Genomic DNA, 26,144 nt, shown 5'->3' on the forward strand with positions numbered 1-26,144 from the left:
TTTGTTGTTGATGTTGTTGTTGTTGTTGTTGCTGTTGTTGTTGTTGTTGTTGTTGTTGTTGTTGTTGTTGTTGTTGTTGTTGTTGCTGTTGTTGCTGTTGTTGCTGTTGTTGTTGTTGTTGTTGTTGTTGTTGTTGTTGTTACTGTTGTTGTTGTTGTTGTTGTTGTTGTTGTTGTTGTTGTTGTTGTTGTTGTTGTTGTTGTTGTTGTTGTTGTTGTTGTTGTTGTTGTTACGATAAGCTGAAGCAAAGTAAGTTCATACCGATGGAACAGAGATTACAAATAATTCCCAAAAAAAACACGAACAAACAAAAGAGTGTTCTTCATTTTGAGTCTAGATTTCTTAATCATACAAGACGATTTCCGTTGACCGTGGCTACCGACACGACAACAACATACGTGGGGTGGAGGAGTTTTGTTGGGAGTTCGGGAGGATTTCATGCGTGACTCACTGACACCAAGGACTGAATAACAGTAATAACAACAATAATAACAACCATAACAACATCAACAACATCAACAACAACATCAAATACATCAACAACATAAACATCAACACTATCAACTACATCAACAGCATCAACATCATCAAAAACAACAAGATCAACTACATTAACATCAGCAACATCAACTATATCAACATCAACAACATCGTCATCAACAAGATCAACATCAACAACATCAATAAAATCGACATCAACAATATCACTAACATCAACATCACTAACATCAACTACTTCAACATCAACAACACAAACTTCAACAACATTAACGAGATCGGCAACATCAATAATATCAATAACATCAACAACAACAGTCATGCATAATCCTGTAAGGGTTAACTCTCTCTCTCTCTCTCTCTCTCTCTCTCTCTCTCTCTCTCTCTCTCTCTCTCTCTCTCTCTCTCTCTCTCTCTCTCTCTCTCTCTCTCTCTCTCTCTCTCTCTCTCTCTCTCTCTCTCTCTCTCTCTCTCTCTCTCTCTCTCTCTCTCTCTCTCTCTCTCTCTCTCTCTCTCTCTCTCTCTCTGTGTTTGTCTCTTGTCCAGGGGCTAGGACGGTGCCCCTTACAGATGATTTTGTAACGTGAAATTAAATCAATCATGCCCTAGGTCCAACTCTGTGGCAGCAGGGTTCGAACTGCCGTCACCTCGACCTCCGCCGCAAGTAATGGCGCTCTAACTCAATCACACTAAGCTTATGACCTGTTTCCGACCACTTTCGACCGAAAATCAAGCGATCGGTCGGCGACACAAAACCTATGCAAGGAATTGAAATGGAAAAAATTAATGTGGTTGATAAGATGAAAATCTATGTACTGGGGACTATTCACTGTGTGTTGTAATATATCTATCTATCGTTCTCTATATCTATCTATCGATCTATCTATTTATCTATCTTGTTACCGACTATCAGCGACTTCCAAAGACTACCTGCAACTGGTCGGCGACTACCACCTGGTCGCCGGTGGTCGGAAACCGGTCGTAAGCTTGATGTGACTGGAGTATTAAAGAAAAAATCGCAAGAAGAGGAGGGGAAGTCGACAGAACGAAAACAAGAGATCACCTCACGGAGTAGAAGAGACATCAGGTCAAAGGGAAGAGAAGCGAGGTCATAGTAGGAGAACGGGGTTCACAAAGAAGGGACACGACCTGGGGCTTGAATAACAGAGGCGGTGCCAAAGGGAAAACAGAAAATAACAAAAGAACAACAGAAGCGTAGCCACCTGGCGAGACAAAAATAACAATAACAAGGGAGAGAACAGATAGTAAGAAAACAACGACCCCAAAATAATAAAATATCGACAACAGTGGAGCCGCCCAATGGAAAAGGATGAAAAGAATAACGGCAACAAAAGAAAGAACGAGAAAAATAACACCAAAATGTTCTTCTCCGAGCTTAGAATGAACACAAGAACTGAACAGTACGGGAAGCGTGATCACCAGGTGTTCTGTGAATTTCTGATGAACAAGAATGAAAGAACAACAGTATGCCTGAAACAGAACAAATCACACACAAAGATAAGTAAATAAACAAATAAATAAATAATAAAATAAGAATTAATATCTCTCTCTCTCTCTCTCTCTCTCTCTCTCTCTCTCTCTCTCTCTCTCTCTCTCTCTCACTCATTGTGTGTGTGTGTGTGTGTGTGTGTGTGTGTGTGTGTGTGTGTGTGTGTGTGTGTGTGTGTGTGTGTGTGTGTGTGTGTGTGTGTGTGTGTGTGTGTGTGTGTGTGTGTGCGCGCATGCTAAATCATGTTTGGCAAGTTGTCGTTATGGTTGGCAACACCGTGCAATGGTGTCAACACTGAAACCAGCAAAGGTTTTCGATGACGAATTGTGCCAAGATTTAGATTCATTTCTAGGATGGGTATACTGTGTTAGCTTCTAGTTTTTTTCTAATACATTAAGAAATCGTAATAAATTAGTTATTTTAATGAAAATTAAAACCGATAGATGGAATGTAAGCCATTTACGACAGATTTTATGGTTCAGATTTGTTTGTGATTCCAAGGCCAGGTCGCCATAGTACCCGATGCCACAAGTCAACACTGACATGCATCACCCAACGACAATGAAACGACACTATCACATCACCAAACCATGACACCACATCACCAAACCATAATACCATATCACCAAACCACACCACATCACCAAACCATGACACCACATCACCAAACCATAATACCACATCACCAAACTATAATATCACATCACCAGACCATGACAGCACATCACCAAACCATAACACCACATCACTAAACCATAATACCATATCACCAAACCACACCACATCACCAAACCATGACACCACATCACCAAACCATAATACCACATCACCAAACCATAATATCACATCACCAGACCATGACACCACATCACCAAACCATAATACCACATCACTAAACCATAATACCATGTCCCCAAACCATGACACCACATCACCAAACCATAATACCATATCACCAAACCACACCAAATCACCAAACAACGACACCACATCACCAAACCATAATACCATATCACCAAAACACACCACATCACCAAACCATGACCCCACATCCCCAAACTATAATACCATATCACCAACTATAATATCACATCACCAGACCATGACACCACATCACCAAACCATAATACCACATCACTAAACCATTAATATACCATGTCCCCAAACCATGACACCACATCACCAAACCATAATACCATATCACCAAACCACACCAAATCACCAAACAACGACACCACATCACCAAACCATAATACCATATCACCAAAACACACCACATCACCAAACCATGACCCCACATCCCCAAACTAATATACCATATCACCAAACCATGACAACACATCACCAAACCATAATACCACATCACCAAACCATGACACCTCATTATCAAACCATAATACCACATCACCAAGCCACGACACCAATTGACCAAACCAAAACCACTACGTCACGTAACCAAAGCCTGACCTTAGCGTTACAACTGGACACCACAGGACCTTACCATCTCTGAACAAAACTCTACGACAGCACGACCATTATCACCACGATAAACTAAACCTCACAGACACTGGGGCGGAGGTCAGGCAGGCTTGATGTGACGGCACACTAGACAAGCATGCTATTTGCTTTTGCTATTTCGTTTGAGTAGAAATGACTTCGGTGACAATATTCTAGACTTCTGTAAGAACATCTGAACACTGTGTCTAACATTCGTATTCTGGGTTTAATTTCTCTTAGTTCGTCAATTAGCTTTCCACTACACGACGCACAAGTAATTTGATATTTAGATATTTGAAAAACGAAAGATCGTAACCGAAGTCGTTTCTGCACAAAGCGAGTAGCAAAAGCAAGTAGCATGCTAGCGAGAAACGCCTAGTGTGCCGCCACTTTCACAGGCAGGCTTACAGGCAAGCTTACAGGCAGGCCAACGGGCCATCTCCTTCACTCTGTTGATCCATCAAATTCGTTTCCACACAAGTTTTCTTGGGAGAGGAATAACTTGGCCCAAGCAACTTCGTCCTCCTCCTCCTCCTCCTCCTCCTCCTCCTCTTTCCCACCTTCTCCTCTTCTTTCTCCTCCTCCTTTTCTTCCTCCTCCTCCTTTTCTTCCTCCTCCTCTTCCTCTTCCCCACCTCCTCCTCTTCTTCCTCCTCCTTCCTTCTCTTCCTCATTCTCCTCTTCCTCTTTCTCTTCCCCTCCTCCTCCTCTTCCTCATTTTCTTCTTCCCCACCTCCCTCACTCCTCTACCCCTCACTTTCGCCTTCTCTCCTCTCCCTCAACCCCTTGCGTGCCTTCGTTTCACTACCGCTTCTATCCCATCGCCCCACGGAAATTAATAAAATCGCCTGGTGACAGGAGGAATAGGAGTGAAGGTGCCACCCGGCACGGAAGGGGTTGAACGAGGGCTGCAATCGTCTTGGACACTAACTCGAGTCCCGTACGCTGATTGGAGGACCCGTCATCCAATCACAGCTGGTCTTTGACAAAAGCGTTGAGAGCGTCGTCAGGATACGGGATTGTCGACGACACAACAAAACAACCCCCTTACGTTCCGGGTTAGGACTTGAACTTTCTCTTTCTCGGATCCTACCCGGCCTGTCCGGAAGCCTCAAGGCCAGATCGTACCGTGAATGGGGTTCCTAAAAATTCTCCGTGAGGCGGTGGATGCTCAGGACATCTAATGTGACGTGACGCACAGTCTCAAGCTACTGTGACTTGTATCACTGTGACCCAAATAGTTAGTTGATGTAATATCTCTCACCAGAATACCTTACTAAACGATCTAAGAGTGCATTAATGTGTCATTAATTAATTAATTAATTAATCAATTAAAAAAGAATAAAATCAAGTAGTCTTTAGTTACCATGGGCATCATCTAACAAGCAACCCACCCCCCGTTCCCCCCCACCCAGCAACTCTCCCCTCCTCCCAGCAACTCTCACCCTCCCCCAAGCAACTCTCACCCTCCCCCCAGCAACTCTACCCCCTCCCCCTCCCCCCAGCAACTCTCCCCTCTCCCCCAGTAACTCTCCCCCTCCCCCTCTCCCAGAAACTCTCCCCTCTCCCCCAGCAACTCTCCTCCTCCCCCTACCCCAGCAACTCTCCCCCCTCCCCCCAGCAACTCTCTCCCCTCCCCCCAGCAACTCTCCCCTTCCCCTCCCCCAGCAACTCTCCCCCTCCCCTCCCCCAGCAATTCTCCCCCTTCCCCCTCCCCCAGCAACTCTCTCCCTCCCCTCCCCCAGCAATTCTCCCCCCTTCCCCCTCCCCCCAGCAACTCTCTCCCTCCCCTCCCCCCAGCAACTCTCCCTCCCCTCCCCCAGCAATTCTCCCCCCTTCCCCCTCCCCCCAGCAACTCTCTCCCTCCCCTCCCCCCAGCAACTCTCCCCCTCCCCCCAGCAACTCTCCCCCTTCCCCCTCCCCCAGTTTCATCAAGACGTTTCCCCCCCAGACTATGTAGCCTCTCTGCCTTGCACACTCAAGAACAATAGCTCCGCTTGTTATCAACTCCAACGGTCTCAGGAGATTAAATCAATTTAATTTCGAATCTTAATTGTTATTCTCTCTCATCTATCTCTCTGTCTGTCTTTCTCTCTCTCTATCTCTCACACACACACTTTCTCTCTCTTTCTCTTTGCTTCTCTTTTCGAGATTTCGCTCCGTCTGGTATCTGTTCTCTTCTGACTGTTCATGATCCTGGTTCTTTATTGTGTTCTCTGTTGTGTTCTTCGTGGTGTTCTGTCTACCTACAGAATATCCATACCTTGGTCATTAGACCCCACTTTCTTTATTTACTTATTTATTTATTTATTTATTTTTATTTATTTTATTATTATTATTATTATTATTATTATTTTTACCTCTTCGTCTTTATCGGCCTCAAAGTCGTCTTCCCCTTCTCTCTCTCTCTCTCTCTCTCTCTGTCTCTGTCTCTCTCTCTCTCTCTCTCTCTCTCTCTCTCTCTCTCTCTCTCTCTCTCTCTCTCTCTCTCTCTTTTTTTTTTTTTTTTTTTGTCTTCGTCTTTTCGAAAAAAAAAATCCTGATTTCGCCACAGGCTCTTTATCGGCTTCAAACTCGAGTCTCCCCCTTTCCCAGAACGTTTCCTCCTCAATGGATCCATTTGTCACAAACTTTATTAACCCTCAGGTATTACCTTTCATTCAATTTATTTCCTTTTTTTTTACTCAAATACCAATAAGAAATCGGGTTCTTCCATCCTCGTGTTTATTCTTTAATGTATACAAAGAGTGACGTAATTATTAACTGTCCATTTTCTGTACTGCATCATTTATTTACAGTAGTATCACAGGAACAACGAGACGTTACACAAACTTAGGTTTAAGAAGGAAATAGGCGAGAGCTGGTACACCAGCAAAGTAGCTAATGAATGGAATAAACTTAGTAACCCATTAGTGAGCGCTGAAACAACGGGTTGTTTCAGGAAAGGATTAGACAACTTTATGGATAGGTATGAAAGGTGGTCAGGGACATGGAGCTGCCTAGTGTAGGCCTTAGGGTCTCTTCCAGTCTCATCCATTCTTCTATTCTTACAAGAGACCCTTTGGTCCATACCGAGACCGGACATCAACAATCTTCTTCAGGAACAGAAAGGCGGTGAGACTGAAGGTGTTGGTGGGGAACCTGGAACACCTGAGGGAGATCCGGGGACCCTTGGAGGAGGTGAGACCGAGGGACTGAGGAACCCTGTGACGGCGGCGTCTTCCTCCTCTTCCTCCTCCTCCTCCTCCTCCTCTTCCTCCTCGTCGTCGTCATCGTCGCCGCCGTCGTCGTCGTCGTCCTGAACGGGTCCTGACGCCTCCTGAGGTCGGATTTCCCGAAGGAGGCGAGCGTAGTGCCTCTCTAGTCTCGCCCTTGGCGTCTCGGCGGCCATGACGGCCTCTCTGCGCGCCTGCACGCGACGCAGGAGGCGTTTCTGCCGCAGGAGGTGAAAAGGAGGTTGGGGTTACCTCTTACATGAAGGAGTCAAACTCTCTCTCTCTCTCTCTCTCTCTCTATATATATATATATATATATATATATATATATATATATGTATATATATAAATATATATATATATATATCCCTCTCTCCTTCTCTATCTTTCCCTCTTTATCCTTCCCTCTGCCCTCTCTCTCTCTCTGTCTGTCTCTCTCTCCCTCTATATCCTTCCCTCTCTCTCTCTCTCTCTCTCTCTCTCTCTCTCTCTCTCTCTCTCCTTCTCTATCTTTCCCTCTTTATCCTTCCCTCTGCCCTCTCTCTCTCTCTGTCTGTCTCTCTCTCCCTCTATATCCTTCCCTCTCTCTCTCTCTCTCTCTCTCTCTCTCTCTCTCTCTCTCTCTCTCTCTCTCTCTCTCTCTCTCTCTCTCTCTCTCTCTCTCTCCTTCTCTATCTTTCCCTCTTTATCCTTCCCTCTCTCTCTCTCTCCTTTTCTCCCCCTCTCTCTCCCATCCTCTCTCTCTCTCTCTCTCTCTCTCTCTCTCTCTCTCTCTCTCTCTCTCTCTCTCTCTCTCTCTCTCTCTCTCTCTCTCTCTCTCTCTCTCTTTCTCCTAGCCCCTTAATTCTTAACCACTATTTTGTTTTTAACAGCGATGGAAATAAGAACGGATATGCTGAAGGCCTACTTTTCCGTTATGTTTTTGTTTTTTGTCTTCTTTCTCTCTTTCTTTCTTTCTTTACACCAATGGAGGAATTTATTGTTGTTTCTGAGCATAACTCAGACGTGTACCTCCAGATCTCAACATCCATCTCTATCACTGGCTATACACTTGAAATAGTTGGATGCATTTAACTCAAGGGTAATTTTCAACTGGTACACATAGCATACCATTACAATCTTAAACAACTGCATAGGCTTGTGTGTGTGTGTGTGTGTGTGTGTGTGTGTGTGTGTGTGTGTGTGTGTGTGTGTGTGTGTGTGTGTGTGTGTGTGTGTGTGTGTGTGTGTGTGTGTGTGTGTGTGTGTGTGTGTGTGTGTGTCTGTGTCTGTGCGTGTGTGCGTGTGTGATTCACCACGGCCTTAGATCACGTGTTGAACTCGTGATCAACAGCTATTTTCCTCCGGGAAGAGAGCTCAGAGCTCATATATGACCGATCTATGGGTAATACTGTGACCTTACATGCACACACACACCCAACACCCCGCCCACGAGAGTTGGAGTAACGACCCATAGCACAGCGATACTGAAATTATTTCAGCCCTGGGCTGGATTCGAACCCGGACCGCCGTAGTGGCAGCCGGGAACTCTAACCACTGCGCCACGAGTTGTGTGTGTGTGTGTGTGTGTGTGTGTGTGTGTGTGTGTGTGTGTGTGTGTGTGTGTGTGTGTGTGTGTGTGTGTGTGTGTGTGTGTGTGTGTGTGTGTATGTGTGTGTGTGTGTGTGTGTGTGTGTGTGTATTTACCTAGTTGTATTTACCTAGTTGTATTTTACGGGAAGGGGAGCTATGCTCGTGGGGTCCCGTCTTCATATCTCATTTTATCTAAACTATTTTTAAATTCATGTATTGTTTTTGCACACACCACTTTCTCATCTAACTTGTTCCAACTGTCTATTGCTCTGTGAGGAAAGCTGTTCTTTTTAAAATCTCTTCTATAGCTGTCTTTTTTTATTTTCTTTCCGTGTCCTCTTGTATTTCTGTCATCCCATTTTATCAGATTCTCTCTATCAGTAATTTCTATGCCTTTCATGATTCTGTAAATAGCTATCAAATCTCCTCTCTCTCTTCTTTGCTCTAGTGTCTGTAGTTTTAGTTTTTGTAGTCTCTCTTCATATGATAGTTTTGAGAGTGTTGGTGCCAGTTTTGTAATTGCTCTTTGTATTCTTTCAAGTTTTTTTTATACATTTTTTTGTACTTGGTGACCATATCGTTGCTGCATATTCCAATCTTGGTCTTATCAGGGTGATTAGGATTTTCCTCACCATTTCTTCATCCAGGTATGTAAATGCCACTTTGATTGTTCTTATTAAATTATAAGTTTCTCCAAAAATCTTATTTATATGTTTCTCAGGTGACATATTATTCATAACAATGACTCCCAGGTCCTTCTCATTTTCTACTTTTTTTATTCCTTCTTCTCCCAAATTATATGATCCTGTTATTCTGTTTTTGCTTTTTCCAAATTCCATTATACTACACTTTTTTGTATTGAACTCCATCTCCCACTTCCTACTCCATTCTTGTACTTTATTTAGATCTCTCTGTAGTGATTCACAATCTTCTTCAGTTTTTACTCTTTTCAGTAATTTTGCATCATCTGCAAAGAAGCTCATATAGCTTTCAATTCCTTCATCCATATCATTAATATATATAGCAAACATTATTGGGGCCAGAACTGTTCCCTGCGGGACACCGCTTATTACTTCATTCCATTTTGAGTGCTGATCTCTTATCACTACTCTCATTTTTCTTTCTTGCAAAAAGTCTTCCATCCAATTTAGCAATTTACCTTGTATTCCTCCTTCATATTCTAATTTCTTAAGCAACTTCTTATGTGGTACTTTGTCAAAAGCTTTTTTTAGGTCTAGAAATGCACAATCAGCCCATCCATCTCTTTCTTGTATTATATCTATTAGCCTTGAATAGAAACATATTAAATTGGTGACGCATGATCGTCCTTGTCTGAATCCAAATTGCCTTGGATTTAGTACGTTGTTTTTTTCCAAGTATTTTACCCATCTACTTTTGATAATTCTTTCACATATTTTTGCTATTGTACTTGTTAGAGAGACTGGTCTATAGTTGGTAGGTTCTTCTTTATTTCCTCCTTTATATATAGGTACTATATTTGCTTTTTTCCAATCTTCTGGAACTTTTCCTTCTTTTAAAGAACTGCTTATTATGCTATGTATTTTGTCTGCCAGTTCATTCCTGCATTCTTTCAGAATCCAGTTTGCTATTTCATCTGGCCCATGCGATTTTCTGACATCAAAATTACCCAAGTGTGTCAATATTTCATTCTTTGTTACTTCTATTTCTTCCATAGGGGGGACTTTTTCCTTCCACTCAATCTCTTCAGGTTGTATATTTTCCCTTGTAAACACTGATTTAAAATGTTTGTTCGTAATTTCTGCCATTTCCATTTCCTCAGTGTATTCAACTCCTCCTTGTCTTAATTTCTCTAAGTCTTGTTTGTTTTTCAGTTTATTGTTTACAAATCTGTAGAATAGTTTTGGTTGATCTTTACACTTTTCTATAACATCTTTTTCATATTTTCTTTTTTCCTCTCTGCACTTTTGTACATATTCATTTCTATAACCAGTATATATTTTCCATTTTTCAGGTCTTCTGTCTTTTTTCCATCTGGTCCAGGCTTTGTCTCTTTTGTCCTTTAACTCCCTACAACTTTTGTTGTACCAGCATTTTACATATTCTTTTTCTTGTTTTTGTCTTGGGACATACTTTTCCACTCCTTTTTTGTAAATTTTTGTCAAAATATTCCATTTCTCTTCCACTGTTGTTTCTTCTTTGTATATTTCTTCCCAGTTTTCTTGTTGGAAGAATTCTCTTATTTTATCAAAGTTTGTTTTTTCATACATCATTCTTCCTTTTCTATATTGTTCATTTCTTTTCATATATTTTTCTTCATTAAGTTCCAGTTCAATCAATATGTGGTCACTTTTACCTATTGGTGTTTTATATTCAATCTTGTCCACTATTCTAGGTTCAGATGTAATTATTAAGTCTAGCCTCGATGGTTCTTCTTCATTTCTATACCTAGTGTTCTCTTGTATCCATTGTGTCATTGAATGGTCAGTAATCATCTCAAGTAGAGCATTTCCCCATGAGTCATCACCACTCTTTACTGTCATTTCTTCCCAGCAGATTTCTTTGCAATTAAAGTCGCCCATCATAACTATTCTTCCTCCGTCTTCCATTATTTTAGTTAATGCTATCTTTGTGTCCTCTAACATACTTTTATGTTCACTCTCCTCCCATGAGGCTGTTTTCGGAGGCACATAATTGATCACAAATTTTCTGCTCTTCTTATCTCGGTCTTCCACTTCTATCATAATCATCTCTACTGTATTCTTTCCATATATGACACCTTTCACGTTTATATCCTTCTTAGTCAGGAACATAACTCCACCCCCTTGTTTTTTCTCTCTGTTTCTAATCCAATAATTGTATGTATCATGTCCTACACTGTTGGGTGGTAGTGGGCCTTTTAATTTTGTTTCTACAATTCCCATTATGTCCGGTTCTTTTTCTTTCAAATAATCATTCAGTTCATTCAATCCTGTTATCAATCCATCTATATTTGTGTAAGACACTCTTAGTTTTCTGCCACTTCCATTGTATTCTCTGTTTCCCTTATGTTTTTCTTTAGTATGTCGAACTGCTTTATTTTCATGTTCACTACTCTCCAATAGAATCTCTCTTTCTCTGACTCCGTTCTTTCCTCGTTTTTTGCCTTAGCTTCAATTCTTTTCTGCTTTTCTGCCTCTCTTTCCTCCTTATTCATTTCTCTTTTTATCCATACCTTTTTATATTGATCATTTGTCGCTAGTTTCCCTGTCTTGGATAGAATTTTCTCTGCCGTTGTTTGTGACCTGAATTTAATCTTAATTGGTCTGGTCTTATCTGTACTATATTTTCCGAGTCTGAATTTTTCCTCAATTTCCTTTATAATTTCTGGTTCATCTTCCTGGACTAATTTTAATAAACTGCTTACTCTTTCATTTTCCTCCTTGATTCTTGCGGTTCTATCTGGGTTATGTTTCTCTTCCATTCCTAATATAATTATACATTTCTTTTTGTCAGCTAATTCTCTTACTATATTCTCCTTCTGTCTCATCACTTTAATAACTGAGTCTTCATTATGTTCTTTCAATTGCTGTTTGACTATGTCAGTGAATGACACCTTATTCCCTTCTTGAGTTATTCTCCAATTTTTAGCTTCTGTAGCTATTTTCTCGCTGTTTTCATTTATATACTTCTGAAATTTCTCATTCTCCTCCTTTACATTTCCTAACTGTCTTTTTAGGTCCTCTATTTCTTCAGTTAAGTTTCTGTTAGCCTTCTCTAGTTGTTCCAACCTTTCAATTCTCTGGAAAATGGAGTCTACGTTACCTAACTTACGCTCCAAGTCCTCGATCACCTTATCAACTCTCTCCTCTAGTCTTATCAGTCGGGGGGGGGGTCCCCCCCACCCTCTTTAAATCCCTGGAACATATTCTCGTCACTTTCTTCTGTATTGCTCCTCTCTATACTTCTAATCTTTACATTTTTATTAGACATGTCATCCTCACTCAGTCTTTTGTTTACCTTCCGCTTGTCTGGCTGGGCCAAGTCTACTCCCTCCTCATTTCCTTCCATTTCCCTCAGTAATCCCTCCCCTTTTCCTCTTTCCCTACTTTCCCACTACTCCACGAGCAATTTCCCCCCCACCCTGCAAAAACACTAGGCACTTCTCTTTGCGTTGGGATCCACAGACTTCAGTTTTCTTCAGAACGTCATCCAAGCCGTCCATTCGCTGAAGTGTGTGTGTGTGTGTGTGTGTGTATTCACTTGGTCTTTGGATCACGTGTTGGACTCGTGATCGACAGCTATTTCCCTCCTGGAAGAGAGCTCAGAGCTCGTAGGTCCGATCTATGGGTAATGCTATGACCTTGCACACACACACACCCCCAACTCCCCGCCCACGAGAGTTGGAGTAACACCCCTCAGCGCTGCGATACTGATATTATTTCAGCCCCGGGCGAGGATCGAACCCGGACCTCCGTAGTGGCAGGCCAGAGCTCTAACCACAGCGCCACTGTGTGTGTGTGTGTGTGTGTGTGTGTGTGTGTGTGTGTGTGTGTGTGTGTGTGTGTGTGTGTGTGTGTGTGTGTGTGTGTGTCTGTGTCTGTGCGTGTGTGCGTGTGTGATTCACCACGGCCTTAGATCACGTGTTGAACTCGTGATCAACAGCTATTTTCCTCCGGGAAGAGAGCTCAGAGCTCATATATGACCGATCTATGGGTAATACTGTGACCTTACATGCACACACACACCCAACACCCCGCCCACGAGAGTTGGAGTAACGACCCATAGCACAGCGATACTGAAATTATTTCAGCCCTGGGCTGGATTCGAACCCGGACCGCCGTAGTGGCAGCCGGGAACTCTAACCACTGCGCCACGAGTTGTGTGTGTGTGTGTGTGTGTGTGTGTGTGTGTGTGTGTGTGTGTGTGTGTGTGTGTGTGTGTGTGTGTGTGTGTGTGTGTGTGTGTGTGTGTGTGTGTGTGTGTGTGTGTGTGTGTGTGTGTGTGTGTGTAATAGGAACCCGGGTTTCCCATTGTGCAGCTGTCCCTACCTGCATGGTACGGAGGCTGAGCAGCCCCAGGGCACTCCTCTCGTCCTCCTTGTCCCTCTCCTCCTCCTCCTCCTTCTCCTTGGCATCCTCCTTCTCTTCCGCCTCCGACCCCGCCATGCCTGTAGTGAAAAGGCAATACAGAAATTACAGTTTTATTTTATTTTACTTTATTTTTATTTATTTATTTGTTTACTTATTCTCTTTTTATTCATTTATTTACTTGTTTATTTATTTATCAATATATTTATCTTTTTTTTTTTTTTTTTTTTTTATAAATCCTTCTCTGCGCAGGTGGCGCTCTGCAGGACCTTTATAGCGTGGAATTGAATCAACCATGCCCTTGGTCCAACTCGTTAGTGGCAGGTTTCGAGCAGCCGTACCTCGACCTCCGCCGCAAGTAGCTACGCTCTAACCCGCTCGGACAGCGAACACCGTTTGGTAAATTCAAGGAAGATCTCGACAACTTGCTACGCAGACTTGTTCAAACCAAATTCGATATTTCGAATATCTACATATATACATATGCCAAAGGCTTTTTCCCCCTTTACAAGGGAGGTAGCCAAAAAAACAAAGGCATAAAATCCACTCCCATCCATTCCATCCCCACATACTCCACTCCCACTCACCCCCTCCCTCCCTCTTATCTTGGCTCCTCCTGGGTGACGGGTCATCCCTGCATCTCGCCCACTGCCCTGGGTCAGAAGCAATGCAGCAAGACACAGCACATCCACAGCAAGGCCGCTTCATTTAGTCGGCGACCCCCTCCCTCAAACATTTAGAAAACTAAAATAATATGCAACTCTGAGCAGAAAATCCTCCGTACACATATATTTATTCTATTTTACTACTATCATTATTATTCTATTATCATTGTTATTATTGTTATTATTATTATTATTATTATTATTATTATTATTATTATTATTATTATTATTATTATTATTATTATTATTATTATTATTATTATTATTATTATTATCATTATTATTATTATTATTACATTATCATAATCATTATCATCATCATCATTATTATTATTATTATTATTATCATTATTATTATTATTATTATTATTATTATTATTATTATTATTATTATTATCATTATCATTATCATTGTTATTATTATATATTTGAATTATTTTGTATATACCTTTTTTACGGAAAATCGAATTTTCCCACCAGGAGTTCTAGCTCTCCTGGATTCTACTTCTGGTTGTTCCCTCCCTGGGCACTACGTATCCTACTCACCTGGGAATTGTCCCTGGGACTTGGCTGGGAAGAGGAAGGGCTGCAGGAGAGCCGAGGCCTTGTCCTTACGGCCCAGATCCCCCCAGTCATCACTGAAGACGTCCACAGTGGCCGCTTCCCTCACGCCACTCTCCATCCTGAAGAAGGGAGGAGACTGCAAGAGACCATAGCGCCTACACTAGGTAGTTCTCTATACATAAAGTTATCTCACGCCCTAGAATCGGGGTGATGTAGGAGGCGTACTGGTCTCGCGTTTTCCTAGACGTGGGTTCGAGTCCCGCACTCCTCTCCGATTCCCAACAGTCCCTGAAGCGCGTGTACACAGGACAAAGGTGACGGCTTCGGCCGCAGCTACTCAGCGCCTCCTGGCGTATTAGGCTCCTCACCACCAACTACGAGTCTCCAGTGGATAGAAGCGATGGTAAACACAACACTGCAGAAGTTTCTGTGGTCCTCGTATAACGTCAAATTGCCCTCTTTGTGTTAGAGGTACGTTCATTGATATCAATTTTCTTTTCTTTTTTTCTTTTCCTTTTTTCTTTCTTTCTCTCTTTTCAGAGTGTATCTCTGGGTTATGATTGAAAGTCTGCTACACCTGATAACCACATTTTCTTAAAATAAAATTTCATTTGTTCATAACTACCTAGTAAACCATTATGGTTTGTACTAATTAACCGACAAAAATGATCTTTTAGTGGAAATTGTATCCCTTAGAAAAAATAAATAACAATTTCAAAATATGATCGTTAGATTAGGTTAGATTAGGTTAAGTTAGGTTAGGATAGGTGATATTGGGGTGATATTGGACTAGGTTAGGTTAGGTCAGGCTAGATTAGGCCAGGTTAGGTAAGGTTACATTAGACTAGGCTAGGGTAGGCTAGGTTAGGTCAGGTCAGGTTAGGTAAGGTTAGGTTTGACTAGGCCAAGCTAGGCTACGTTAGGTCATGTTAGGTAAGATTAGATTAGACTACGCTAGGGTAGGCTAGGTTAAGTCAAGTCATGTTAGACTAGGTTAGGCTAGGTTAAGTCAAGTCAGGTTAGACTAGGTTAGGCTAGGTTAAGTCAACTCAGGTTAGACTAGGTTAGGCTAGGTTAGGTCAGTTTAGGTAAGGTTAGATTAGACTAGGCTAAGATAGGCTAGGTTAAGTCAGATAAGGTTAGACTAAGTTAGGCTAGGTTAGGTCAGGTTAGGTTAGACTAAATTAGGTTAGGTCAGGTCAGGTTAGATAAGGTTAGGCTAGATTAGGTTAGGTTAGGATAGGCTAAATTAGGTTAAATCAGGTTTGGTTAGACTGTATTAGGTTAGGTTAAACTGGGTTGGGTCAGGTCAGGTTAGATATGATTAGTTAGGTTAGGTTAGATCAAGTCAGGTTAGGTTAGATAAGGTTAGATCAGGTTAGGTTAGGCTAAATTAGGTTAGGTCAATTCAGGCTAGATGAGGTTAGCTTGGGATAAGCTAGGCTAGGTTAGGTCAGGTCAGGTTAAGTAAGGTCAGATCAGGTTAGATAAGGTTAGGCTAGGATAGGATAGGTCAGGTCAGGTTACATAAGGTTAGGCTAGGATAGGATAGGTCAGGTCTAGTTAGGTAAGATTAGGTCAGGTCAGGTTAGACTAGGTTAGGTCATGTAAGGTTAGGCTAGGCTAGGTTATTTCAGGTCAGTTTAGACTAGGTTAGACTAGGTTAGGTCAGGTCAGATTAGTACAGTTGTTCTGAAGTCGGGAAAGGGACCCTTTTGGAAAGAATTCTGTTCTCGTAGACCGACCTTTTGGTCACCTTCAACATCATCTCCCTTTCCGAAGGAACCTACAGCTTCCTGGGGGGCACACCTTTCCCCTGGAACCGCCTGAGGTCGAGGGGAGCCCTCCCATCCTGATCCCCTCTGGGTACCGCCACTCCTAACAGTGTCATCACGTGGATGACATCTCCTGATTTCATGTACGAAACCTCAAAACTAATAAAAAATAAAATTAAATGAAATTAGATAAATAAATAAATAAATAGATAAATGAATAAATAAACAAATAAATAAGTAAATAAATAAATAAATAAATAAATACAAATAAAAAATAAAAAAAATAAAAAAGAGCAACACACTCACAACAACGTTGAATTGGAAGTTCTTCCTGCTTATGGAATGCTATTGCAGAAGCCAATGCCAGACTTGCAGAAACTGAAGGAAAAAGAAGGACAAAGGTGGGAAGGGGAAGGAGGAAGGAGGAAGGGGAAGGGGGGAGGGGAAGGGGAGGGGGAAGGAAGGGGAAGGAGGAAGGGGAAGGGGGAAGGGGAGAGGGGAAGGGGAGGGGGGAGTGGGGAAGGGAAAGGGGAGGGAAGCGTCTGTACTGGGTTTGCTTCATCAAGACACCGGAAAGTTGGTTTTATTTCAATATCACGCAAACGCATGTTTCACTTCTTTCTTTTTTGCATTGAAATGTCTATTTTTTTCTATGGAATGATGAGGTTAGGTTAGGTTAGGTGAGATTAGGTTAGATTAGATTAGACTAGGTTAGGTTAGGTTAGGACCTATTGGACAACAGTTTCATTTCTGATATCCATGCTTGAATGAATATGGGTTTTTACAGTTAAATCAACACAGAAGCATGAAAAAATAGTAAGGAAGTACGGTCTAGATCAGTGGTTCTTAACTTAGAGTACCTGTACCGGGGGTACGACACATGACAGCCAGTGCAACGGTACTGTATATTTACAATGAGAAAGCAAAGCAAGGTTTGTGTCACTAATCCTGTTCACATGTTTGCATTGTATTTGTATTGGAAAGGAGTACGAAATTTATTTATTTATTTATCTTTATTTATTTGTTTATTTTATTTTATTTATTTATTTATTTATTTATTTATTTATTTATTTATTTATTTATTTATTTATTTATTTATTTATTTATTTATTATTATTTTTTTTTTTTTTTTTTTTTTTTTTTTTTTTTTTTTTTTTTTTTTTTTTTTTTTTTTTTTATTTTTTTCTTATTTTTTTTTTTTTTTTAGATGTCAAGGGTCATTGAAAAAGGTTAAGAACCATTGGTCTGGTGGAAAGCTTCGACTGTCCACCAACTTAGCCTCCAAATTGAATCTGAAGGGGAAACTTGATATATGGCAACTACTCCACCTTACTACCGACTCTGAACAATTATACATGTCTGTATAGTCATATTAATTAACCAAATTAAATAACCACAACTGATGATGATAATACGTTTTAACGTCGCGAACTCTCTCTATCAGGAGGCTAGGACGGTACCCCTTATAGGGGACTTTGTAGCGTAAAATTTAAGGAAACATGCCCTTGGTCCAACTCGTTTGCGGTAGGTTTCGAACTGCCGTCACTTCGACCTCCGCCGCGAGTAACGACGCTCTAACCCGCTCGACCAGTCATAGTAATGAAAAAACTTACATAACCACAATAGAATATATATTTTTGTAGTTTATATATATATATAAAGTTTGTGATTTCAGCAATAGAGGCAAAGAACTGTCCCCGTTCTAGCCGAGTTACCTAGGCCCTTCCAAGTCGGCCACTCTCCCTCCAGAAGTTCGAATTTATAAGTCATCCTAACCCCTAAGTCTAGACATAAATCTCCAAAATGGAGGAAATTTTACCTAAGTCCCTATGTCGGCGACCTAATTGCTTATGTCTAGACATTCTAGATATTCTAGACATTCTAGACATTTAGGTCACCGACTTAGGGATTTAGATAAAATGTCCGCCATTTTAAAGATTTATGTCTAGACTTAGGGGTTAGGATATTTTATCAATTCGGCCCCAGTGTCCCTCTTAAAGGAAGTTGTCCTGTTTCATCCTAGATTACGTTATCCACATCAGATACACCTCTGGACGTTAAAGGATGAAAAACAACCTTGACCGACCCATCAAAGCCCACTGTCCCCTTTGAAGATTTTGTTTTTTAATCGCGTCAGAATATATCATTAGGTTTGAAGAAGCCCGCTGAGGGTTCAAAAATAGCCTCAATTATCCTATCAAACCCAGGCGATGTTATTCAGCTTAGAAGGAGATGCCCCTGGGGTCTTTAAGGATGCACCCCATCCTCATCGTCTTACCTCTGGAGTACCTCTAGAGAGAGGTCTTGCCAAGCGTCTTCCTCAGCCTTCTCGGGAGGTTCTTCGTCAGTTTTCTCTCCTGCCGGGACACCTGGCTTCTTCGGTTGTTCCCCCGGCTGCGTGGTCTGTTTCCCTGAGGCAGCGTCCTCCTTCGTGGGCTGCGCGACGTCGGCGGGAGTGGTCTGGACCCATCGACTCCAAGGCACGTTGACCAGCGTCTGGCTGCTCCCGTCCACCACCATGACGACAGCCTAGACGAGGAGTGGGCAACCTTTTTAAGTGTGGGTGCCAAAATCAGACAAATATATGATAAAAAGAATATATCACGTGCTAACGAAGTAAAATTGTTATAGGCCTACATACGAGTATAGGTCCACTCCCTTCACCTCCTATATGGTCCCCAATCCACCGCCCAGAGCAGTGAGCAGTTACCAATGCTCATACAAAAGAAGTTGGAGATTTGTTAGTTAGTGTTTTTTTTAAGATGAGCTCTGGGTTTTGCGTGCCGGAGAAAATCCGTTAATGTGCCACGTTTTGGCACGCGTGCCAAAAGTTGCCCAGTCCTTACCTAGACATACGAAGCACACACGAACACGAGCTGGTGGCTAACTTTGGGGGAGAAAAGTCAATGAAGAAGATATTTGTCTTTGTCATGAAAACAAACAGGGATATAGAATCAATAGAACCAGTTCCAGGAACACTGAAATTATTTTGAGTGAAAGTTTGAGGTTAATTTTGAAGAAAAAAAAGTAGAAGTAAAAGTAGTAGCAGTAGTGGTGGTGGTAGTAGTAGTAGTAATGGTAGTTGAAGTGGTAGAAGCAACACTATCATAATAGTAGTTGTATTGGTAACTCTGGTGGTGCAACAAATGACAGTAGTAGGAGTAGTCATAAGTACAAGTAAAAAAAAAAAAAAAACTACAAGTAACATCAGTGACAGTGACAGAAGTAGAGGTAGTTACGGTGTCAACACTTGTATCCCAAGTACATTTGTAACCGTTGTAGGTACAGTGACAGTTTTCTCGTAATTATCCGTCGTGGTCGTTAATGACGCTGATAGTATTATTGTTGTCGTTCTTATTTGTTTGTCACGAGAGCTAGAATAATTAGATTGCATTCCGTCGCCAACAATTCACCAGCGTTTCTATCCTAGAGGTCATAACTGATAGTGGGAATCATATTAGGTTTTCGGTGTCAGACAGATGTAGAAAGGGCAAAGTTCACAGTGACGTCCCCTACCCTTCCCCTATCACCCACGTCCCATCATATTCTGTTGATTCTAACGCAAAATCCGTATATTGAAGTAAAATATTCAGGGCTCCTTTGACTTTTTTTTTATTATAATTATTTTGTCAACCTTGTGGGCGGCATGTCCAGACCAGAATTGCCGCCCCCTAAATGGGCCGCCCTAGGGGGGCATATGACCCCCCCCCCCCCGGCCCAATGTGAGGACCCTGGACGTAGATCAGTTAATGGAGTGTTGAACTTAAACTAAAGAAACTAAAGTAACTGATAATTCCGTTTAACGTCGCGAACTACCCCCTATCAGGAGGCTAGGACAATGCCCCTTACAGAGGACTTTGTAACCTGGGATTTTATAAATCATGCCCTTGGTCCAACTCGCTGGCGGCAGAGTTCGAACCCCCGTCACATCGACCTTCGCCGCAAGTCGCGACGCTCTAATCCGCTCGGCCAGCGAACATCTAAAGTAAACTAGGCAAAACATAAGTAAACTAAATTAACTGAGTAACCACGTCAGAGGCCTTTGGAATGAAGATGTTATAGTTTGGCAAGAAGGTTCATTTCTTGAACGCAAGTGTGGAGAGATAAATTGATGTTGATTCTTCCAAATGGAGACGCAATGTTTGTTTGAGGAAGAAAGATGAGGAAGGAGAAGATTATGGTGAAGGTTAAGCAGATAATCCATTCAAAAAAAGTGCACAATATGGTAAGATGGTAAGATTGCCACAGGACAGGTGGAGGGGTGGAGATGGGCTTGGAGGTTGTTTGAGGTTGTTATCAATTATAAGAAAATTTCAGGTGAGATGTCCTCTCGATTACTTTGGTGGGATGAGGGTCATGGGATAAGTTCGAGTCTCAGGTTATTTGTCAATCGTCCTCCCTCCCCCCCCCCAGCATTTTCGCCACGAGGCTTGGACATATATAATGATTTGGTGTAACGTTGCGAACTAACCCCCAATCAGGAGGCTAGAAGGACTTTACGGCGTGGATTTTGATGAACCATGCCCTTGGTCCATCTCGCTGGCGGCAAAGTTCGAACAGCCGTCACCTCGACCTCCGCCGCAAGTAGCGACGCTCTAACCCGCTCGGACAGCTAACATCTTTATACACTATACATACACATATATCTACACACATACACACACATACAGACATATATAAACGCATATGTAAATAGATGCATACGCACATACATGTATGCATATATACATATTATACATACATGCATACATACATGTATACATACAAATGTATATATATGTATGTAGATATACATAAATGCATACATATATCGTTCCAGTATTAGTGAATTTAAATGTCAGCAAAAAGCACGTGAATTCAGAAGCTGCTGCAAAGTTTAATAATACATACATATGCTGCTATGCATATGTACATACATACATACATAGACATACATTTATCATACATGCATACTTACAAACGTACATTATATATAAATATATATATATATATATATATATATATATATACATCAGCATACACACATGCATACTTACAAACGTACATACATGTTCACATACATACATGAATATACATACTTAAATACACATACATAATGCATACATGTACACATATATACATGCATACATACATGTTTGTTCGCCCATATATATTCATACCTGAACACCCTTGTCATGCAGCTGTCTCAAGTGCTGGAAATCTGGCGCCGGCGCACTGGCGAAGGCGACACAGGAGTCCGGTGGACACGCGGCGACAAAAGTCGGAGCTCGACGGCGAACGTAGGGCTGGCTAAGCCGAAGAGAAATCTGGTGGAATAGGTCAAAGGATCTGTGGTTTTAGAGATTACTCGCCTAAGCTAGTGGTTCTTCACCCTCCTAGGGATGTACAGAAGTCACGCGTGGAGTCACAAACCTAAATTAATTAAGTAAATTTATAAGTAAATTAAGTAAACGCCTAACAATTTTATTCGGTGGTGAAATGGTCACCAGGAACAGAAGTACATAAGTTTGGGGTGCGTGAGATAACGCGTGGAGTCACAAACCTAAAAACTTATAGGAGTTAGTAAGCCTGACAATTTTATTCAGGTGTCACTAGGGAGATTAAGAACAGAAGTACATAAGCTTGGGGTGTGTGAGATAACGCGTGGAGTCACAAACCTAAAAACTAATGGGAGTTAGTAAAACGCCTGATAATTTTATTCAGGTGTCACCAGGAGGATTAGCAACAGCAGCACATAAGTTTGGGGTGTGTGAAATAACGCGTGGAGTCACAAACCTACAAACTAATGGGAGTAAGTGCCTAACAATTTTATTCGGTGGTCACCAAGAAGATTAGGAACAGAAGTACATAAGCTTGGGGTGTGTGAGATAACGCTCGAGTCACAAACCTAAAAAACTAATGAGAGTTAGTAAACTCCTGACATTTAGGTGTCACCAGGAGGGTTAGGAACAGAAGTACATAAGCTTGGGGTGTGTGAGATAACGCGTTGAGTCACAAACCTAAAAACTAATGGGAGTGTTAGTAAACGCCTGACATCTTTATTCAGGTGTCACCAGGAGGATTAAGAACAGAAGTACACAAGATTCGGGTGTGTGAGATAATGCGTGGAGTCACAAACCTAAACTGGGAGTAAACGCCCGACAATTTTAGTCAAGTGTCACCAGGAAGATTAGCAACAGCAGCGCATAAGTTTTGGGTGTGTGAAACAACAGGTTGAGAATCCTGGGCCTAAGCTTACAGGTAATACAGACGTCCCAGAACACAGACATGCAGTCTCATGCACAGGTACAAGAGAGAGATCTGTGGGAGGTTTCAAATTATTTAATTCATTTCACACTATCAACATGTAACAAGTTCCTTCTGTTACAACATATGCCATGACACCTGTACAATGTTAAGACTTCAATTTGTCTGATCAATTCAACAAAAATAGTGTTGGCTGTTTCCGTGTGATTTATCCATGATTTCTGCTAAGAGACTTAAAAGCTCGATGCTGTATTCTTTCTACTATTTCCAATCTGTTACTTTCTCTAACAATATTTGGAGACTGCAGAAATAGCAGTCGAGTTAGAAAAATTAATTTATCCGTCCTAGAATTTCATAAATTCTCTCAGAAAAAGACGCAATTGATTAAAGAATATAATAAGAAATCAATTCAGTCTAAGTATAAATTATTTAATTAGAAATGTCTACACCAGTGTTGGTAAATCTGTCTACTAACACATTTTAAGAAAACCAATTCCTTCTCCCTTTAGAAAGAAAACTTACGATTATAACGACATAAAGTGAAACAATCGAATAATTAGATTTTTTATTTATTCATTGCCTCAGGACCATGACTCAGGCTGGAAGGTTGCAAGCCTTCCGATGACGTCATATCGCTTGGGTTCCTTCCCGCCCTGTTGTATTTAAGGTTTCATATACATGTTCCATTTATTACAAGCGAGAGAAGAATGAAAGACGGATAATCACTGACGATTTATGAATATTCTCACCATAGTCGAAATGAATTAGATAAGAAGGTGCATGCTTTGCCAGTAAGGTATATATTTGTATACAAACATGAACAAGTTCGAGAAAGTAAGAACCATACACTTAGGCAAATACTTCTATACAGTAGCATAGAGAAAATGGGGACACGTGTAAATATGTATTCTGTAATGAATACATGCATACCTGTTCCCGCGTATCCATGGGTCTGCTGAAACCATGCCACACTTCCCTTTGTAGTTTGTTTCGCTAGGATTGGCGTCCATAACAACGGCCGAGCATTAGCAACCATCATAGAGGATGTATTAAGGGGTGACTTTGCTTATTTTTATGAATAAAATCTCACTACGCCAAGGCAGACCAAAATTTTAATTAAATCCAGTGACGTACCTAAAGTTTATTTCATGTATGGGATATATCTGGGGGAATATATGCCACACTGAAAATAAAATGTTGATGTCAGTCATTGATTGATATTGTGCAACTAAAGAAAAAAAATAAAGCTAATCGAACGCATAAATTCATGAAAAGTAATTTTTGTTATACCTGATATATTCTTCACGTACCACTGAATCTAGCAGCCTAATTAACTAAGATAAACAAATAGAATTGTGTAAAAGTAGTTTCAGGTACGAATGTACCCAAAACTACAAGCAATCATTAGATTTTGCATCTAGAAACAGTCTATAGACAGTGAACTATTCTATTCATCGCACCCAGCCTTGGCTAAAATAATACGTTAAATTTGAATTATACAGCAATGTTTCGTTTTTTTCTGCTGAGGGCCACAAGGAGTTCCCAAACTTTCAATGGAGATATCACCCCTCCTCCTCCTTCAATGTTTACGCCCCTGATTCAATCGCCTGGTATTTACACGAAAGGAAGCTATCATCAATGCAAACAAAAACAAGACTGATGTCAGAGTTAATCCCTTTCTTAATCCATTAGTCACCCCTTTCCACTTTTGAATGTATCTCATCGCTATTCATTTGTTTTTCCACCTTCCATCTATTTCACAGTTTTGTTTGATGCCTCCCTTCAGTTCCAACGGCATCCTTAAATTCTCCCATGAGGATTCATTTAGCTGTATAAAACTGGGAAGTGATAGCCTGAAAATATGGTATACAAAAACAAGTCATTACCAAATAGCAAGCTTCAATGTTGACATCAGTTACCACGCTCTCTATCGGTAGTTGGGTGAACTACCAAGTTGCGGGCAATTTCAATGCATTGATGAGTAAATTAAATCGAGATGCCATCTTTTTCCAAAGGCTTTATTGTTATAGGATGTATTGACAGTTATCCCAGCATTCAACTAAAGCGTTGGTAGGAGTGTCGAGGACTAAAAAGTGGAAACAAAGCTCTGTCAGAGCCCTCCTGCTAGCCCCGTTCATTGAACGAGAAGCCACACCCAATGTTGTACAGTTGTCGAAGCAGCGTCGCTGCTTATGAAACATCAAGAGAAAGGGGCAAAGGTGTGAGCCTTGATGATATGAGAAAATTGTTACTCTGAACTATGACATTAAAAATGAGTTGTGCGTTTCTGATTTCCACGGGATTCAAAATACTCAGAATGTTAGGAGCTATCCAATAATATAGATAAGAAATATATCTATCATCTATGTGACTGACAAACAACATAACCGATTTTGCCATCATAAAAATAGGCAGTGCAAAAAATTGTAGGCACCTGAAGTCAGTTTTATGCTTTCCCTGCTCCCATTATTATCTACACGTCTAGTTTTAGGTAATTAGTTTAGCCCCCGCAATATAAACAAATAAATTAATAATAAAATAAAAATTACTACTGACGTTTCTATTAATTTGCGGTACTTCTTTATGGGGGTTCAAAATACTCATAATGATAGGAGCTATCCAATAATATAGATATGAAATGCATCTGTGAGGCTGGCATTCTTTCCTCATGCCCAGTCAGTGGACACTTGACTTTCAACACCACATGCAGATCTGCATGAGCCACAATTTGGACCTGGCTTACTGAGGCTCTAGTTGACAATGAATGAATAAACCATATTTGAATTGGACAACATTGCACTTGGTGGACTAACCTACTCTGGGGTTGAAAGGACAGAATTGGATGTGGGTATCAGTAGGTCCAGATTCACCTACAAATAGTTTGCTGTATATGTACGTCTTTTTCACATTATCAGTGGTAAAATTCTCCCTTCTATATGCTCTAACCCATCACAGACTTTTTTCAAGTAACACTCCTAAGGTGAGTCACTATGACATAATCCATATAGCAGCAGTGTTTAGTGAATGGCATTTTGAAAAGACAAATTGAGTCAGATCCTGTCAAAATACCCAATAAATGTGGATATTTTTCACAAGAAAATGAATGGCATACTAAGGAATTTGTCCACAAATATTTTTCCTGCAAAATAATATGTCATACCAATGTTTGTTTCTATTTTCAGGGACTATGCGGATCACTAATACCAACAATGGTGTCTTAAGTCAAAATAGGCCAATATACAGCCCACATACATTTTTTACCCTGAGGAATATAATTATGATTATCATAAAATCTGCAGGCTATGGGTTTCCTATCTCCTGACTAAACTGACTGGCATTACCCACAACAAAATAAAAATTATCTCAGCTTAGAAATTGTAATAGCAATCCACACATTCCTAAAACTAGAAGTATTACTATGATGTTACATATTATTGCATGGGGAAATCCCATGTGGACAAAGGAATCTGTATGCCTCACTATGCTATTCATTTTCTTGTAAAAAAAACAAAAAAAATCCACATTTATTGGTTATTTTGTACAGATCCAACTTCA

General features: G+C 40.9%; 1 protein-coding gene across 1 annotated transcript; it reads right to left on the reverse strand.

Annotated features, from left to right (window-relative positions):
• Positions 1 to 6,331: 6,331 nt before the first annotated feature.
• LOC143019471 (uncharacterized) lies at positions 6,332 to 26,100 on the reverse strand. The gene is made up of 6 exons (XM_076175108.1): positions 23,520 to 26,100; positions 21,503 to 21,649; positions 18,622 to 18,872; positions 14,551 to 14,687; positions 13,301 to 13,419; positions 6,332 to 6,937 (listed from the first exon to the last, which is right to left on the reverse strand). Exons 1-6 carry the CDS (start codon positions 23,535 to 23,537, stop codon positions 6,602 to 6,604), a joined length of 1,008 nt encoding a protein of 335 aa, XP_076031223.1. The 5' UTR covers positions 23,538 to 26,100; the 3' UTR covers positions 6,332 to 6,601.
• Positions 26,101 to 26,144: the final 44 nt, after the last annotated feature.

The sequence above is a fragment of the Oratosquilla oratoria genome, chromosome 37, assembly GCF_046742065.1.
Source record: "Oratosquilla oratoria isolate Oo_2021 chromosome 37, ASM4674206v1, whole genome shotgun sequence".
Lineage (NCBI taxonomy): Eukaryota > Metazoa > Arthropoda > Malacostraca > Stomatopoda > Squillidae > Oratosquilla > Oratosquilla oratoria.

Excerpts from the sequence above, each read along its gene's own strand:
- LOC143019471 (XM_076175108.1), bottom strand. Across the intron at positions 18,873-21,502 it reads TGCATGACAAGGGTGTTCAG|GCTGTCGTCATGGTGGTGGA; the intron begins GTATGAATATAT and ends CTCCTCGTCTAG. Across the intron at positions 6,938-13,300 it reads TCAGCCTCCGTACCATGCAG|AAACGCCTCCTGCGTCGCGT; the intron begins GTAGGGACAGCT and ends CTCCTGCGGCAG.